We start from the raw sequence: 15,313 nt of genomic DNA, 5'->3' as shown, positions 1-15,313 counted from the left end.
CCCTCCAACACTTTCCATTTCACTCAGAGTAGAAGCCAATGGTCTACAGGGCTGTATGTGATCTGGCCTCCTGTGATCTCTCTTTCCTCCCCCTCGTTCATTCCATTCCAGCCACACTGGCCTTTTGGTTCACTGAACAAACAAGGCACACTTCTACCTCAGGGCCTCTGCCCTTGTTCCCTCTGTCTGAAAAACTCTTCACCCAGAAGTCTGCCTTAAGTCTGGCTTAATCCTTGACCTCCTTTAGGTCTTTGCTCAGCCATCACTTTCTAGTCTTCCCCCTATAAAATTGCAACTCTTGTCCACCATTCTCTGTCCTTCTTATCCTGCTCTATTTTTCTTTATAGCACTTGTCACCGTCTGACTTCTGATGTATTTTAAGTACCTTGTCTGTCTCTTCCCCACTAAAATGTAAACCCCAGGAGACTGGGAATTTTTAAAAACTGCTAAATATTTCTATTACCTGTCTGACATATAGTAGGGGCTCATTAAATCTCTGTTGAATAACTGAACTTCTGTATGTCTGTGTTTTGGTGGAGGCTGGCACGTGGTTTGGGCCAGGTAGAATCTGGGGCACTAAGGGATACCAGGGGAGAGGTCCAGCATTTGGGTTTGAAGATGATGACTGAAGCTGTAGGACCAGCCCAGAGGAACATGGACATAGGGACAAAGAAGCCGCCAAACCTGCTTCTCCCCATGTGCATCTTGATGGGTGAGACCTCCATCTGCCTGGTCACCAGACAGGCACCTGAGGTCATCCTGGACTCCTCACCTCCACATCTCACTTCCCAAACAAGTTCTATATTATTGTCTAAATATCTCCAAAATCTGCCACTTCTGTCCACACTAACACAACCATCCTCTCCCCCAGACTACTGCCAACCCAGCCTGGGGGCCTCTGTTGGTCTCCACCATACAGGTTAAATGGTTTTCCTAAAACATCTGACCTTCTCCCTCTGACTGAAAATCTTTCAGTGGGCTCCCCACTGCCCTGGGGGCCAAAGCGCAGCTCCCACAAGGCCCTCTGTGCACGTGGGCCGGACTCTGAACTCATCTCTTGCCGCTCAGCCTATAGGCCCCCAAGGCGCAGGACTTCCTCACACCTGCGGGCCTGGGCTCAGGACTCAAACAAAGCGAAAGAAGCGATTCTTGTTGGGAGAAGGCTTTCCTGCGGACCGCGCTGTCTCCTCTGGCCCCCCTGAGCCTCACCTCACGCCCACTCGTTACTGACACTGTCTGGCAGTCTATCCCCCGTGTGGCTGGGGGCGCCTGAAGGAAGTACTATAATTGCAACGGGTCTGTGTGGGTCACTGCTACGTCAGGGAGAGGAGACTAGCAAGGTTGCCCCAGGGAGGCAGAAGGGGAGCCAGGAGTCAGTCCTAGAAGCCAATGGGTGAGTGTGCAGGGTGTTCCGCTGCGTCAGCGAGGCCCGAACCGCCCTCGGGAGGAGGAGCCTGGGCTCCCGAGCCGCGCAAGCGGCCCTCGTTCCCACCAAGGGGCACTGACCACTCTGCGCCCGCAGGCCTGGCGGGAGTCGCAGGGCTAGGGCTCACCCGGCTACCCTCGCAGGCGAGCTTCATCTCTGGGCTTCTGCATCCGAGCGGAAAGGGCGGGGACGCCCGCCAAGCCGTGAAGCGGGTGGCCTGAAGTCCCGGCGCCGCAGGAGAGCCGGCAGTCTTCCTGCGCAGGCGCTCTGCTCAGCTGGGAGGGGCGGGGCCTGGACGGGTCGGGGGGTGGAGTCAGCTCCTGGGCCCGCCTCCACCAGCTCCCGAGAGCTGCAGAGTGCTGGGCACCCGGGCTATTCTAGGGGCTTCAGGTGAGCAGGGGGAACGGGTCAGGAGACCTCCCTTGAGGTGGGGCCGTCGGTCTGACTGCGGGTCCATCTGTCCTGCCGTCTGCCAACAGCCGCCTCTGCGGAAAATGGGAGAACAAAGGGAGGGGGCGGTTCTGGGGCCCCTGAGGGAATCCAGGGTCCCAGGGCCCCCGCCTTGCCCGCTGACACTTTCGGTTTCTCCCCGAGTCAGAAGCGCCGCCCTAGAGACCCTGGGCCGGCGCTGGGCGCAGCTGCCGCTCTGCGTTTGCCTGTCCATCTTTGTGTCTGTCTTTGTGTCTGTCTGGCTGTCTCCGAGCTTGCCTCCACTTCTAGAACTAAACCTCCGGGACAGCGACATCCCGCGAACCCTCGCCCTTCTCCCATGGCAGGTAAGTGGTCGCAAGGCCGAGGGTCTCCGTTATCCGCCCCCCCGCCACGGACTTGGGAACCCGGTGTCGGACGCATCCTCCGGGAATGTGCTCGGACTGGCTGTGTGGGGCCCCTCCCTTCCTCCCGAGAAGCCGCCGCCCTGCTCCCCCGCCCCATCTTTCTCATTCTCTTCCCACCACATTTTCCCCGCAGCCTCGCGGCCCATGGGCCAAGGGGTAAAGAGATGAGGTCGGGGGCCCCTTCTAACCTACTCCTGTTCCCCCACAGGCTACTTGCCCCCCACAGGCTACGCCCCTTCGCCCCCACCTCCCTACCCTGTGACCGCTGGGTACCCGGAGCCGACGCTGCATCCTGGGCCCGGGCCGGGGCAGGCACCAATGCCCGCCCACGTGCCTACCCCTGCGCCCGGCTTTGCTGTCTTCCCCTCGCCCGGCCCTGGGGCCCCGGGACCAGCTGCCCCCTTTTTGCCACTGCCAGGGGTGCCTTTTGGCCTCGAATTCCTGGCGCAGGTGAGTGAGAGGGAGGGAGGGAGGGAGGGAGGAGTGACAGGGAGGGGACCCAGGCGACTAGGCCAGCCAGCTGATGTCTGCGCGTTCCCCTACTCTCTTTCCAGATTGATCAGGTCTTGATTCACCAGAAGGCTGAGCGGGTGGAAGGTGAGTGAAAGGAGGAGTATGTTGGGCCTCGTGACGGGGGCAAATAGTGGACTCTTGGGCAGGCGCTGGTGTCCGAGCCTCAGTGTGTCACCCCTTGGCAGCGCTCCTGGGCTGGGAGACCTGTAACCGCTACGAACTGCGCTCGGGAGCCGGACAGCCCCTGGGTCAGGCGGCAGAGGAGAGCAACTGCTGTGCGCGGCTATGCTGTGGCGCCCGCCGGCCCCTGCGTGTACGCCTGGTGGACCCCGGGGACAGAGAGGTGCTGCGCCTGCTCCGCCCCCTCCACTGTGGCTGCAGCTGCTGTCCCTGTGGCCTCCAGGAGGTGGGCTGGGAAGGATGGGGCCAGGGAGAAACTTGGGTAGGGGGCAGGCCGATGACCAGGGCACGACCGGGATGAGGCATGAAATGAGGCGTGCCTCCTGTGGGAGCTGGGCTTAGGTGGGATGGGAGGTCTAGTGAGAGGGATGACAGGTGGTCTAGTGAAGGGGATGGGAGGTCTTGTGAGGGGAGACAGGTGATAAAGCTAGACCGGTGAGTGCTTGGGCCAGGGTGCCTGGCTAGGCAGTGATCCTGTCTGCTGCCCACTCCAGATGGAAGTACAGGCTCCACCAGGCACCACCATTGGCCACGTTCTACAGACCTGGCATCCCTTCCTCCCCAAGTTCTCCATCCAAGACGCTGACCGCCAGACCGTCCTGCGAGTGGTGGGGCCCTGCTGGACCTGTGGCTGTGGCACAGACACCAACTTTGAGGTATCAGGAATAAGGGGAGATTCCTGGGACCTTCAGAAACCGAGATGATCCGTGCGGCAGGATGGCCAACAGGACGGTCAAGAGCTCATCAGTCCAAATCCACTGTGGTGCCTACCACATTTCCAGTTTTCCTCTATTCAGAAATAGGATGGCCCACGGTCTTATAAAAATATGGCAAAGAGGGTTTCACCTGAAGGGCCAATGCTGATTGTGACCTGCAGCCCTGTGTTGAGGGAGAAAAAAAATCTAAGGTCAGGCTGGATTTAGGGTGAAGGATGCTTACTGAGTGTACCATGGGCTGGGCCCGCATGGCCGCTGTGTGTGAGTTCGTGAGCCCAAGCCCTGGAGCAAGCATTAATTTAACTTGTTAACATCCTGTGGCTTGCCCTGCCAACCGATAAGTCCAGACGTCCACCCACCCACCCCCAGCCTGGAATCCTTCTTACCATGCATTTCAATCACCAACCTGGAGCCTGGAGAACCCAAGTGATGACCATTTCAAAGTAAGGCCTGGGAAACACCTTACTTTCTAGAAGACAGAGGCACTTGAATATCTGTGTAGATAAGGGAGAAACAACAGGTGTATCCCAGTAGACTTTCCAAGGCTTCTGATGATGTGCCTTATCTTAGGTTACTTTTAAAAACTGAGTCACCTTGGTAGCTGGGGGAAGGTTCTGTGATGGGAACTGGTTGGGAAAGAGGTAACTGGGTGAACTCTGGTTGGGAATATGTAGATCGTGGGGTTCTCAATGGGCCAGTCTTCCTTTTACATAATTATGAATGGTCCACATTTGGGGCTGCACTGGGACCGCATACCCACCCTGGGACTGGTCTGCAGGAAACGGCCAAGGGCTGTAGGACCATGCGGGAAGGAGATGGGAAGGACATCGCTCTAGTTCTAGCCACTGGAGAATGAGCATAGGAAAAAGTCCAGGGAGTCACAGTGAATTACCATCCACACTGGCAGGGCCTGTTGCTGCTGGGCCTAGGGAGGCCAGTGGAAATCCTGGTCCTCAGAGGCCACTTTCTGCTGTCCCCTCCCCCCACTAGATGGGCTTGGATCCACCCTGGATGAGGCTTGCATGCCATGCTAGAGTCCTCCCTACCTTGCAGATGCGAGGACGACAGGCACCCCTTTGGGCCTTCTAGCAGCCTGGTCGGCTGGTAGAGTGCAGCCAGGCATTCAGCAGCCTCCCTTGCCGGCTTGGCCAGGCTACTCTGTGCAGGGCACAAACTGCACGAACCGTGGGCGGCAGGGACTTTGGTAACCAAAACAAACCTAGTGCCTGGCCATCCCCTAAGGAGATTAGACTGTATTGTGCTTCTGTTTCTCCCAGCACTGATGTCTAGTAGTCATACGTGGCTTTCAAGAACAACGGATCTGAGCCTGCAACCTGATTTTTGCTGTGTACTCACAGTGTGACCTCGGGTGCCTCAGTTTCCCCAGATGTCACATGGAAACCCAAGGCTTTGGGAGGACTCGCTAGGTGTAGAGCCTGCACAGTTCGTATGTGGTGACTGTGGGAGTGAGACTGGATGCCGATGAGATCAGGCACATCCTCCCCATGCAGGTCCTCCCTCCCTCCCTCTTTCCTTCTCTCCTGCCAGGTGAAGACTCCAGATGAATCCCGCAGTGTGGGCCGCATCAGCAAGCAGTGGGGTGGGCTGCTCCGAGAAGCCCTCACCGATGCAGATGACTTCGGCGTGCAGTTCCCACTGGACCTGGATGTGAGGGTGAAGGCTGTGCTGCTGGGAGCCACGTTCCTCATTGTGAGTCGGGGCCCCCGCCCCTGCCCCCCGCTGCCCTTTTGCTCTCACTCTGAGGTTTTGAGCACTTCTTGGTCTCCTGCTAGGAGAGGGTTAGGGACAGAGTCTATGGGGGCTTGTGGTTCCAGACCTGGGTTGTGATTCCTGAGCCAGGCTGGCCCAGCCAGATCTCCTGCTGACCGTGCCCTTCCCTCAGGACTACATGTTCTTCGAGAAGCGAGGAGGCGCTGGGCCCTCTGCCATCACCAGTTAGAGGCCACCTCGGGGTGAGGAGACCATCATCTCAACCAGAATTCAAGATGGTCACCTGCCCTGGCCCCGCCTCAGAGGCAGCCCCTTTCCCTCCATGTGCACTGCAGGGGAGAGACAGGGCTGCCTGAGAGGCTGGAGGCTTGGTGCCTCCCCAATGCTGGAGGCATTGGTGCCCCATGCCTCCCCTACTCCCCTGGCCTGCTTCACCTGTAGCCCCTCCGGAAGGGTATGTACGAGAGCCCTTCCCCTGCTACTTCCCACCACTGCCTCCAGCAGACCCTCAGCACACGGGCGTATCGGCTTTCCAACTTTCCCTGCTGACTTTCTCCCAACCCCCTCCAGGGCCTCTGCTCCAGATGAGGCCTTAGAATGCAGGGTTTTATGACAGGGCTGGGGTGGGGAAGGTCAAGCAGCACCGAAGACGGCTGACCCGGTCACCCTCTCCCCGCATCAGCTTGGCCAATTAGTTCAGCCTCAGATGATGGCGCTCTGAGGGGGATCCCTACCTCCCCCGCCCCGATAGCTATAGGGCCAGGGCCCCGATGCCGACTTCCTCTCCCTCAGCTGGTGCTTGCTGCAACTTCCTGTGCCTTACCACCCCTTCCTACCCCTTCCTTAGGAAGGAGGCTGCATCTTTGTATGTTATATTCGTATAAACTTTGTAACTTTTTGGACATTGGAAGATGTATGTAGTGGGAGAGGGCAGGAGAAAGAGTTGGGTGTGGGAGGAAACAAAGGGAAATATGACAGCTTGGATGGGCGGGGGCTGGCCCATCTCCTAATCCATGCTGCCAGGATCAAGTGTCCTCGAGTCCAGGAGAGCCACTTTCATCACCCATGATGGCCCCAGACCAAGCCAAGGCAGTATGGTCCATATGCCCCGAGTCAGGATGGCTGCTCCCACACAGCCCAGCGTGGTAGCTGATGGCAGTTCAGGATGCTTGTTCCCGCGGCCCAGAACGGCCTCTTGCTCATCTTCTGTAGCGATAGAAGCTTCCCATGGGTGTGACGTGTCGCAGCTCTGTTCCTCCAAGTCCTCCTTTGTTGGGAATGTGGTGGGCAGAGTGCACTAGATCCTCCTATGGCCAAGGGAGCTCACGCCCTCAGAGACCAACGGGCAGGGTGAGGAGACACTCACCAGTGCCCGATCCTGGGCTCCTCCGGTACCTGCCCGTGGCAGGCTCTCCCCAGGTGGGAACACACCCTGTCAGGACCTTGTTCCGGTTCTGCTTGGTCCCATGTGACCAGGCCCTTGGTCCATCTGGTGTCTGTGCCCAAAGGAGCAGAGCTCAGGGCCGTGCCAGGACGTAGCGACTGGCGGCTGAGAGGTCCCACTGGTAACGCTCCAGGATGCGCCGGCAGTCCGCTCTGGACCAGCTGCTGAGATAGAAGAGCTGGTCCACCTGTGGGGACGAGAGGAAAGGCAGCTGGCGGCCAGAGGGCCAGGCTGGGAGGGGCAGGGACCCGAGAGAAGGGTGTGGCTGTACCTTGAGGTTCCGGATGGCAGAAGCCACGTCACCCCCGGTGGCTCTTAGAGCCTCCTGGCACTCCTGGTGGGTGACTCCATGCACGCTCAGCTCCACCTGCGGGGGACAAAGCCCCACTTAGGCCCTTCGCCAGCCCGTAGCCCCTTCTGGACACCAGGACTCTTCAGGGAGACCTCACCTCCATAATCCTCCTCTGCAACTCGGGGTCAGGCAAGGGTCCCCCAGAGGGGACGGCGGCTTTGCTGGCTCCAGGCGCTCCCACAGGGTGACTGTGTAGGGGTTCTCTTTTGGGCCAGGGAGGCCGCTCCCTGGGAGGCTGGCTGGGCTGGGAAGAGGAGCTGGTGGCTACGGGGGAGCAGGGGGGCACGCCTGGGGGTCCCTGGGGCACAGTTCTGGCATGTCGAAGTTCGGGGGAGCTCGACCCACCTCCTGTGGGGCGGGGGCCCAGGGACAGAACCGACTCCAGACTCTTGGAAATGCCTACACATTTGAGAAAAAATAACTTGAGAGAAAGCCCAGCTGCCTTCTTCCCATTCTCTGGCTATCTGTACTGTCCTCGGGGTGGTCTTCGTGTTGGGGGGACAAGAAACTAGGTGTGCAGGATGGACGCCCAGGCCGAAGCAGCTGAGGGTCCAAAGAACTGCCAGGGCTGCAGTGGGGAGACGCTGTCTGAAGTACAGCCAGGATGTCAGCAGGCAGAATGGGGGCCAGGAAACCACAGGTGGGGAAATCATATCTGCACAGGCAGGGCTTCAGAGCAGGGGGCATCGCCAGAGGCTTGTCCTTGACGTCCTCGGAGACCCTGGAAGCCCTGTCCCCACCGCCATGCCCACCTTTCGTCCTCTGCAGGGCCACATCCCTTCTCTGGCCCCGAGCTGGAGGGGGATCCCGAAGCTTTACCTTCACTCTGTCCCTGTTGGAGAGTGTTCCAGTTCGTTCTCCACACCCCCCAGCCCTACCCCATATAGCAGTGCCCTCTCCCAAGGAATCTCTGGGGCTTCCAGGCAGGCCGAGACCCAGAGTGGAAGCTCCAGCGGGAAGGCAAGTCCAGCCTCCCCCCCAGCTTTACCCCATCCGCCTCCCCAGGCTCCCCTTCCAGAGAAGTTGCTAGACTTGGTTGGTTCCCCCAGTCCAGCTCTGCCCCCAACTGTATCAGGTCCTCACCCATCTATGTTTCCCTGGCGTCGCTCTCCCCGGGCAGGGGAGCCTCTGAGGACTGGACGGGTGGCTGGTGAGTCTACCAGCGTCACTGCCGAGGCTGGGAAGTTGCCCGCTTTGAATGTGCGACCATTCTGGCCCTTCCAGGTTGTGGAGTCGGGGCTGTGGGAAGAGGCGCTGGTGAAGGGGATGGGAGCCAGGGGAGAGTGAGGGCTGGGCTCCAGCCCACATTCAGCTCACAAGCTGTGCGCCATGGAGCTGCATCTGCCTGGAGGAAGGGAAGCTTTTTTTCTCTCTAAAACAAAAGGGCTCTATGGGCCAGCGGTGGCTCCAGCCCGGAGGCCAGGACTGTGGTGGAGCTCTCGGGGCCCAGTGGGGAGAGGAGGAGATGAGGCAGAGCATTGGGGTTCAAGCAGCTGGGGAGAAGCTGAGCTGGGACCAGGGCCAGGAGGGTGGGGAGGGAGTCCTCCCCCTGGGGATGGGTGGGAGGCACGAGGCCCTCACCTGCCCTCGATGATAGTGATGGGGTCACCAGGCTCCATCCTCAGGGCACCGGGCTCTGTGACGTCCCTCACACAACGTCCCTCAGGAGGCCACGCCTATAGAGACAGGAGGAGAGGGTGGCTGGGCTTGTGGCCTGAGTCAGAAGGGTAATATCATGGGAACAGAGTGGAGACTGTTCGTGTACCCACCAAGCAAACCCATATCAGGTATGTACTCTGTCCTGGCCCCAGGGTGGGACTGTCCCTGTCCCTCAGTTGTAATCCAGTGGAGAAGGCAGACCTGGATTCCATGCCAAGCTGGACACAGCCCAGGGGTCAAGGAGCAACAAAGGGGGACCCTGCCTCTACCTAGGGGACCAAGGGGAGAGTCACCCTGCACACTGCTTTTACTCCACACCCAGGCCCATCATATCTGCCCCCCAAGCACCTCTGGGAATTTTCCACTTCACCATAGCACCACTGCCTCGACCCTCGTCCAGACCTCTTCATCTTACTTCTGCTTCACAGCCACTGTGGCCTACTGGTTTTTCTACCTTCAGTACCGTCCTTCTAATCCATTCTTGCACCAAACCAGAGTGACATAACCTGGAAATGTGGCTTATAACTCCCCTGCTCACAGCCCTTTCCATGGCCCCCAGGTGCCCTCAGAGTTAAGGACTAAACTCCTTTAATAGTAGAGTACATAGTGATTTACGGCACAGCGCTGAAGTCATATTGACTGATTCAGATCTCCATCCTCCACTTCCTGTGTGACTTTTGGCAAATCGCTTAAACTGTCAGTGCCTTAACTGCCCCCTCTCTAAAATCGAGCTGGGTTGTTGTGAGGATTAAATGAGTGAACACGTATAAGGATACACGTAAGGCACTTAGTACAGTATCTTACACAGATCGAGTGCTCTAGGTGTTAGCGCTGGTTATTTACCGTGTCTCACAAGTCCCTCCTTGGTGCACCCCTAAGATGCCTCTGCCACCTTAATCACCGTACTTCCCCCTCCCACGCTGAACCTTTCCTCTGCCTGTCAAACACCCACTACATCCTACTGCTCTGGGCTCTGGGCTTCCCTCTCTCTGCTCCAGCCCCCGGCCCTTCAGCCTGCATCCACTAGACCCCAGCTGTCTTCCTGGGGCTCTGAGCACCCTGAAGGCAGGGACTGGATCTGCTTCGTTCAGAGCCAAGTCCCAGACCCCAACCCGGGAACCAGTATACATTAGTCTTGTGCATGGAACCCTAGGAGAGGGAACGGAGGGAAAAGAGACTGAGTGTTTCTGGGGAGGCAGGAGTTCCCACCTCTTGGAGCAGCCCTTCTAGGTAGGAAAAGGTGGGCCGGTCAGCAGGGTGGGGGGCCCAGCAGCGCAAGGCGAGGGCGTAGAGGGCCCTGGAGCAGAGCGGAGGCCTACGCAGGCGGGCTCGGTCGTTCTCCAGCCGCTGCAGGATGAGGTACGGCGGGACCCCGGCCCAGGGCTCCTCGCCCCCGGAGAACATCTCCCACAGCGTCACCCCAAACATCCACACGTCCGAGGCAGAAGAGAAGGCCCCGTGGCGCAGGCTCTCCGGCGCACACCTGCGGAAGCAGAGCTGAAGGGGGCTGGATGTGTGCCGGGTGTGTGCCCCGGAGCGCCCACCTGCCACTGGGCACGCCCCTTTAGTGCGCCCGCCGTGGTGTTCAGAAGTCCTCCTTTCCTGGCCCTTCCAGACCCGACGACGACTCCTCCAGTCCACGCCTCCCTCAGAGGACCAGCCCCTCCGCACCCCCTCAGCTCCTGCCCTTCAGATCCCTCCCCTCCGCCCGACCCCTCACCAGGCGTAGGGGATGCGGCGGGGTCCGCCCATGACGTAGTGGCCCTGAGCGCCGCCCAGCGGCCGCACCAGCCCGAAGTCAGCCACCTTGATTGTGCGCGGTGAAGCCAGCAGCAAGTTGCGCGTAGCAAGGTCTCGGTGCACCAGCCCGCGGGCCCCCAGGTACGCCATGGCCCCCGCCACCTGCCGCAGGAAGAGGCAGAGCAAGGCCACGGGCAGCGGGGGCGTGGGGGCCGGGGCGGTCAGGCGTGCGTGCAGGGAGCCCAGGGGCGCCAGCTCCATCACCTGTGGGAGCACAGCCGTGCGAGCGGTGGTCCGGCCACACGAGACCCTGGCGCTCACCCTCCTGTCGCACATCGGCCCCCGGAACTGTCCCGGGAGCTGGCGTCTGGGTCTGCTCACCATCTGCAGAGGCTGGCCCAGTACGAGGCCGTGCAGACACAGCAAGTGTGGGTGTTCCAAGTTCATCATGATGGATACCTCTCGCAGGAAGTCCCCTAGCTCAGTGCCCTCGGGGCCTTCGGGACCCACCCGGAGGGACTTGACAGCCACTGGGACCTGGGGGTGGGGGGAAGCACCATCAGGCAACGTAGGGAACAGTTAAGCCAAGGCCAGAGCAGAGAGGCACACAGAACAGAGGGAGAAGCTGACCCAGGTACCCAGAATGAAGTGGGCTCCCTGGAGACTCACAGCCTTGCCACTGGGCAGTGTCCACAGCCCTCGGTGCACCACACCAAAGCAGCCGGAGCCCAGAAGCTCCCCTCTGCACACAGCCCGGTCTGGGATGAGACACTTGAGTCCCCCATCTGGCTCAGGGAGGGATGGAAGGCTGTCTGAGGGTGGGGTGGTTTCCTTCTGCCCTGGGGCAAAGCCCCCAAGGATCTGAAACAGTGGTGGAAATCACGTGTGTGGAACCCTGCATACATCCTTCTCTGCCACTCAGCCCAGCCCCTGCCGGGGCCTGAGCTGGCCCTTTAAGCCTCTCACCGCTGCCCCAAAACACACACCTTGTAGACCCAGTTCTTAGACTTGAGCCCCGAACGGTGCCTCTTCAGAGCTTCAGCCAGTCTACGCTGGGCTGGGGGAGGCCAGAATCAGAGGGATGGGGTAATGGGGGAGGCGGGGAGCAGGATGCAAGGGATTTACAGGCAAGGAGGGGCTGGTGGGTGTGGTGGTGGGGGGAGAGTAGCAACTAACAGTCTGCGGAAGGAGACAGCGGGGCCTTGGGGCAGGGGACCCTCACCAGGCCGGCCCATGCCAACGCCGTCCAGATCCTCAGGTCTTACAAAGTCGAAGTGCTCTGGCCGAGTAACATTAAGCTCCTCAAGGATGGGTCGGTAAAACTGGGCCAGCTGGACGTCCTGGAGCAGCCGGAGCAGCCACAGGGAGCCCGCCTCGTGGAGCATGTCTGGAGGAGGAACCCCTGTGGTGCCCTGTCCCCCAGACACATGGCCCAGGGTGGGCACCTGAGACACTCAGGAACCAGAGACATGGTTGCCTGCTCCACCCTCAACCCCTCAGAAATACTCAGGTACAGAGGGAGGGACACCAGAACCAACCAGGATTCCTGCCCCTCACACACACAAACCCCAGGAAGAATGTTCTCCTCACACCTAAGATTTCAGCGCTGCACAGACTCCAGGTGTGTGGCCCTGCTCACTTTGAGCTATTATGACACACTGCCCGTACCCCTAGGCCACCCAGATTCACCACCTTTTAGGCCTGAGGTGCACCCTTGTACACACCCACTCAGGTACACCTGAGACATCCTGACCCACCACATACACTCCAGAGATGCCCAGATACACTAACCACACCATACCTGAGATACGCAGGTACAACACACACACACTCACACACTCCTATAGATATGATGCAAAAGACACCTGAGACACCCAGATACATGTCCTCTCAAAGCTGAGGCATTCCAGTATACGCTGCCGTAGAACACCAGGTTTCCTGCCAGGTACCCCACACACACACCTACTTGAGACATGTTGAGTTCACTGCCTCCAAGATACACCGCCTCATGTCTGAGACACCCAGGTCCACACAAACACACACAACACACAAGATATCAAGTTACGGTGTCCACACATACCTACGTTATGTGGGCAGACTGCCTCCTCTGCCCAGAGACGCCCAGGGTCATTGCCTCCTCTACACCCGAGGCAGCAACATTTGAGATCAAATCGGGCATTTGTGATGGGCGGTTAAGCTCAGGTACTGCTCAGAGCCACCCAGTCTGCCAGGTGCACAGTCCCTTCCACACCCACCTGAGCTCAGCTCCAGGTACAGAGCCTGGCCGGCACACCTGAGTCACTCGCTCTAACCTGGCTCCAGGGCAACTCCACCAATCTTTATTAAATAAGGTTCTAGGTGATCTGGGTGCCGGCTGCCTGCACACACACCTGGCCCCCTCCCTCCCCCTACTTAGTGAAGGCCGGAAGAAGCGGAGGACCCCAGGCAGGGTCCAGATGGACACTCGGAGGTGGCGAGGGATCGAGCACGAGCAGGGGCGGGGAAGGCGAAAGCCCAGGACGCTGGGAGACCAGCACCAGTAGCCAGGTGAGAAGGGGAAAGCACGAGATGGGGGACAGGAGGAGACGCGCCCGCGGAAGGTAAGGACTGGGGAGGGGAGGCTCAGCACCCGCGGACGCGCTCCCAAGCGACCGCCGCCCCGCCAGCCCGCTCGCCGGCGCCCCTGCCTCTCCGTACCCTCACCTCGCGAAGGCGGAAGCGGCGGCTGGGGAGCCTCCCAGGCTGCCGGGACTAAATCCCGAGGAGGGCGGGACGGAGGCCGCGGGGGGCGGGGCCTGGCGGCGTGGCCCGGGTCCACCGGTGGACTAGGTGAGGGCGCCTGGCGGCCGGTCCTCAGCCAGCCAGATCCTGAGAAGCCTCCCTTCCCCTGTCCTTTGCTCGCCTCCTTCCCACCCTCTCTCCACCTTCCCACCCCCTTTCCAGACTTCTCCAAAGAACTTCTCACCCCTCCCTGGACTTCCTCCTCGGTATCCCGTCTCCGTCTCCCCTACCTCCTCTTACCAAGTCCTCCACCTCTCTCAAGCAGAGCCCCACCCCTTAAATGAATACGCACCTAGTAGAGATATCCCGCCCAGGCCCCGGGAACATAAGGCTAAACAGGACATAGTCGCAGCCCCCTAGTAGGGGAGAGGGCTTCCTGGCACTCTGATGGAGGAAGCCGGCCTGGTGCAGCGGACTTGGGAAGGGCGCCACGGCGGAGGTGTTGATGGTGGTGCACGAAGTCAGCTCCCAGCCCGGACAGAGTCTAAGACTGAAGCCATTGGCGTTTTCCCAGCTCTGAATGTCCTTTTCCCCGTCTAATGTGCTGCCCCTGAAAAAGACCATTTGGGGAGCTCCGCAGGGTGGAATCTGTGGGGATTCTTGTGGAGGGGGCTGGGGGTGGAGACAGCTTCTGAGTGGCTCCTCAGCCCCATCCCAGCTTGGTACCTGGTCTTGGTGATCAAGGGCGGCACTCCATGCCTCAGGGCGTGCATTCCCATCACTGGCACTTCCTGGCCTCATTCTGGCATAAGCCCCTCCCCACATGTCACCTCTGCTGACCCCAGGGCCCAGTATGGTGCAACTTGGCCTGTGGGGCAGGGACACAGTCTGGCTCAAAGAAGGCTCTGAGGAGAAGGATGCTCTCTCCTTTTCCCTCAGGGGTCCCAGGGAGGAAGCCATCAGCCTTAGGACATCTGGCCTGTCTCCTTCTGTCTCAAGGAAGGATGTGTAAGCATAGCAGCTGCTGTCCCCAGAGTCCCTTGGGAGGAAAAGCCCACCTCATCTTGGTAAACACATGGGAAAATCCAGCCTTAATGGGAAAAAAATCATAGTTCACAGTTCTACTTCTGTGGTTTTCTTGCCAATTCTCTTGCCCTCCAACCAGGCCAGGTGACAGATGTGATTGTTCCCTCCACATCTGTCATCTCTGATATACTGTGGGCTAGCTCCACACAGTAGGGGCTGGATCTGTCTTGTTCCTCCTAAGGTACCTGGGACAGTGTAGGCATATCATAGGTGCAATGCATATTGGTTATGAAGAAGACTGCTCAATCTAATTGTTATTCCTTTGTAGGTGATCTGTCTTTTCTCCCTGCTTTTAAGATATCATTGGTGTTTCATAGTTATAGTACAAAGAGTCTAAGTATGGATCCCTTTCTATTAATTCTATTGTATTTCCTTTGTTTATGAATTCATATCTTTCACCAGTTTTGGAAAATTATCAGCCAGTATCTCTCCAGATACTCTTTTTCCTCCTTTCCTTGTGTTCTCTCCTTTGAGGACTCTGATTAGAAGTACGCTAGGCCTTTTCACTGTCCTCCAAATCTTTTTTTTTTTTTTTTTTTGTCCTTCCAATCTTTTAACTCCTCTTCCGTATTCTCCGTTCTTTGTGTCTCTGTAATGCAATCCAGGTCATCTCTTCAACTCTCTTCCAGTTCACCAATTCTCTCTTTGATTATGTCTGATGTGCTGTTTAATCCATACACTGACGGGGTTTTGTTAGTTATAGTTATATAAACATCACTAAACTTTCTATACTGACAGTACTTCACTGAGATATAACATATTCAGTAACATGCACAGATTTAACTGTACGGTTCAATGCATTTCAACAAATATACATATCCATTAATGCAAATAAAGACCCGAAACATTTCTTTCTTTTTTTCTGTTTTTTGGTAAATATTTATTTATTTATTTGGCTGCACCGGGTCT

The 15,313-nt window shown here is 58.4% G+C and overlaps 2 protein-coding genes across 13 annotated transcripts; one reads left to right on the top strand and one right to left on the bottom strand.

The window, feature by feature from the left end:
• The first annotated feature begins 1,571 nt into the window (after positions 1-1,571).
• PLSCR3 (phospholipid scramblase 3) lies at positions 1,572-5,765 on the top strand. 3 transcript variants are annotated; one of them, XM_027130858.1, is made up of 8 exons: positions 1,572-1,816; positions 2,025-2,202; positions 2,471-2,712; positions 2,817-2,859; positions 2,961-3,181; positions 3,450-3,611; positions 5,220-5,381; positions 5,575-5,765. In XM_027130858.1, exons 2-8 carry the CDS (start codon positions 2,196-2,198, stop codon positions 5,629-5,631), a joined length of 894 nt encoding a protein of 297 aa, XP_026986659.1. In that variant the 5' UTR covers positions 1,572-1,816; positions 2,025-2,195; the 3' UTR covers positions 5,632-5,765. The 3 variants fall into 3 exon arrangements, with proteins under 3 accessions (XP_026986659.1, XP_026986661.1, XP_026986660.1); XM_027130860.1 differs by having other exon boundaries at positions 1,809-2,202; positions 2,961-3,088; XM_027130859.1 differs by having other exon boundaries at positions 1,809-2,202; positions 2,961-3,118.
• Positions 5,766-6,277: 512 nt separating this feature from the next.
• Positions 6,278-13,415, bottom strand: TNK1 (tyrosine kinase non receptor 1). Of its 10 annotated transcripts, none has more exons than XM_027130846.1 (12): positions 13,301-13,415; positions 11,820-12,009; positions 11,584-11,654; positions 11,267-11,458; positions 10,578-11,134; positions 10,067-10,340; positions 8,780-8,874; positions 8,282-8,452; positions 7,951-8,030; positions 7,296-7,597; positions 7,118-7,213; positions 6,278-7,033 (listed from the first exon to the last, which is right to left on the bottom strand). In XM_027130846.1, exons 2-12 carry the CDS (start codon positions 11,980-11,982, stop codon positions 6,920-6,922), a joined length of 2,115 nt encoding a protein of 704 aa, XP_026986647.1. In that variant the 5' UTR covers positions 11,983-12,009; positions 13,301-13,415; the 3' UTR covers positions 6,278-6,919. The 10 variants fall into 10 exon arrangements, 9 of the variants coding, with proteins under 9 accessions (XP_026986647.1, XP_026986649.1, XP_026986652.1 ...); XM_027130848.1 differs by lacking the exon at positions 13,301-13,415 and having other exon boundaries at positions 10,578-10,861; positions 10,979-11,134; positions 11,820-13,163; XM_027130851.1 differs by lacking the exon at positions 13,301-13,415 and having other exon boundaries at positions 10,578-10,861; positions 10,979-10,990; positions 11,820-13,163.
• Positions 13,416-15,313: the final 1,898 nt, after the last annotated feature.

Source organism: Aethalodelphis obliquidens, unplaced genomic scaffold (genome assembly GCF_003676395.1).
Source record: "Aethalodelphis obliquidens isolate GAN/ISIS:26980383/991018 unplaced genomic scaffold, ASM367639v1 scaffold38, whole genome shotgun sequence".
Lineage (NCBI taxonomy): Eukaryota > Metazoa > Chordata > Mammalia > Artiodactyla > Delphinidae > Aethalodelphis > Aethalodelphis obliquidens.
Note: the sequence above shows the minus strand (reverse complement) of the source record. Positions and strands in the feature narration are given on the sequence as shown.

Coding starts and splice junctions, on each gene's coding strand:
- PLSCR3 (XM_027130858.1), top strand. Junction 2,713..2,816: donor GCCTCGAATTCCTGGCGCAG/GTGAGTGAGAGG, acceptor CTCTCTTTCCAG/ATTGATCAGGTCTTGATTCA. Junction 3,182..3,449: donor GTCCCTGTGGCCTCCAGGAG/GTGGGCTGGGAA, acceptor TGCCCACTCCAG/ATGGAAGTACAGGCTCCACC.
- TNK1 (XM_027130846.1), bottom strand. CDS start 11,982: ATGCTCCACGAGGCGGGCTCCCTGTGGCTGCTCCGGCTGCTCCAGGAC. Junction 8,031..8,281: donor CGCCAGGGAAACATAGATGG/GTGAGGACCTGA, acceptor ACTCTCCAACAG/GGACAGAGTGAAGGTAAAGC. Junction 7,214..7,295: donor TGCAGAGGAGGATTATGGAG/GTGAGGTCTCCC, acceptor TGTCCCCCGCAG/GTGGAGCTGAGCGTGCATGG.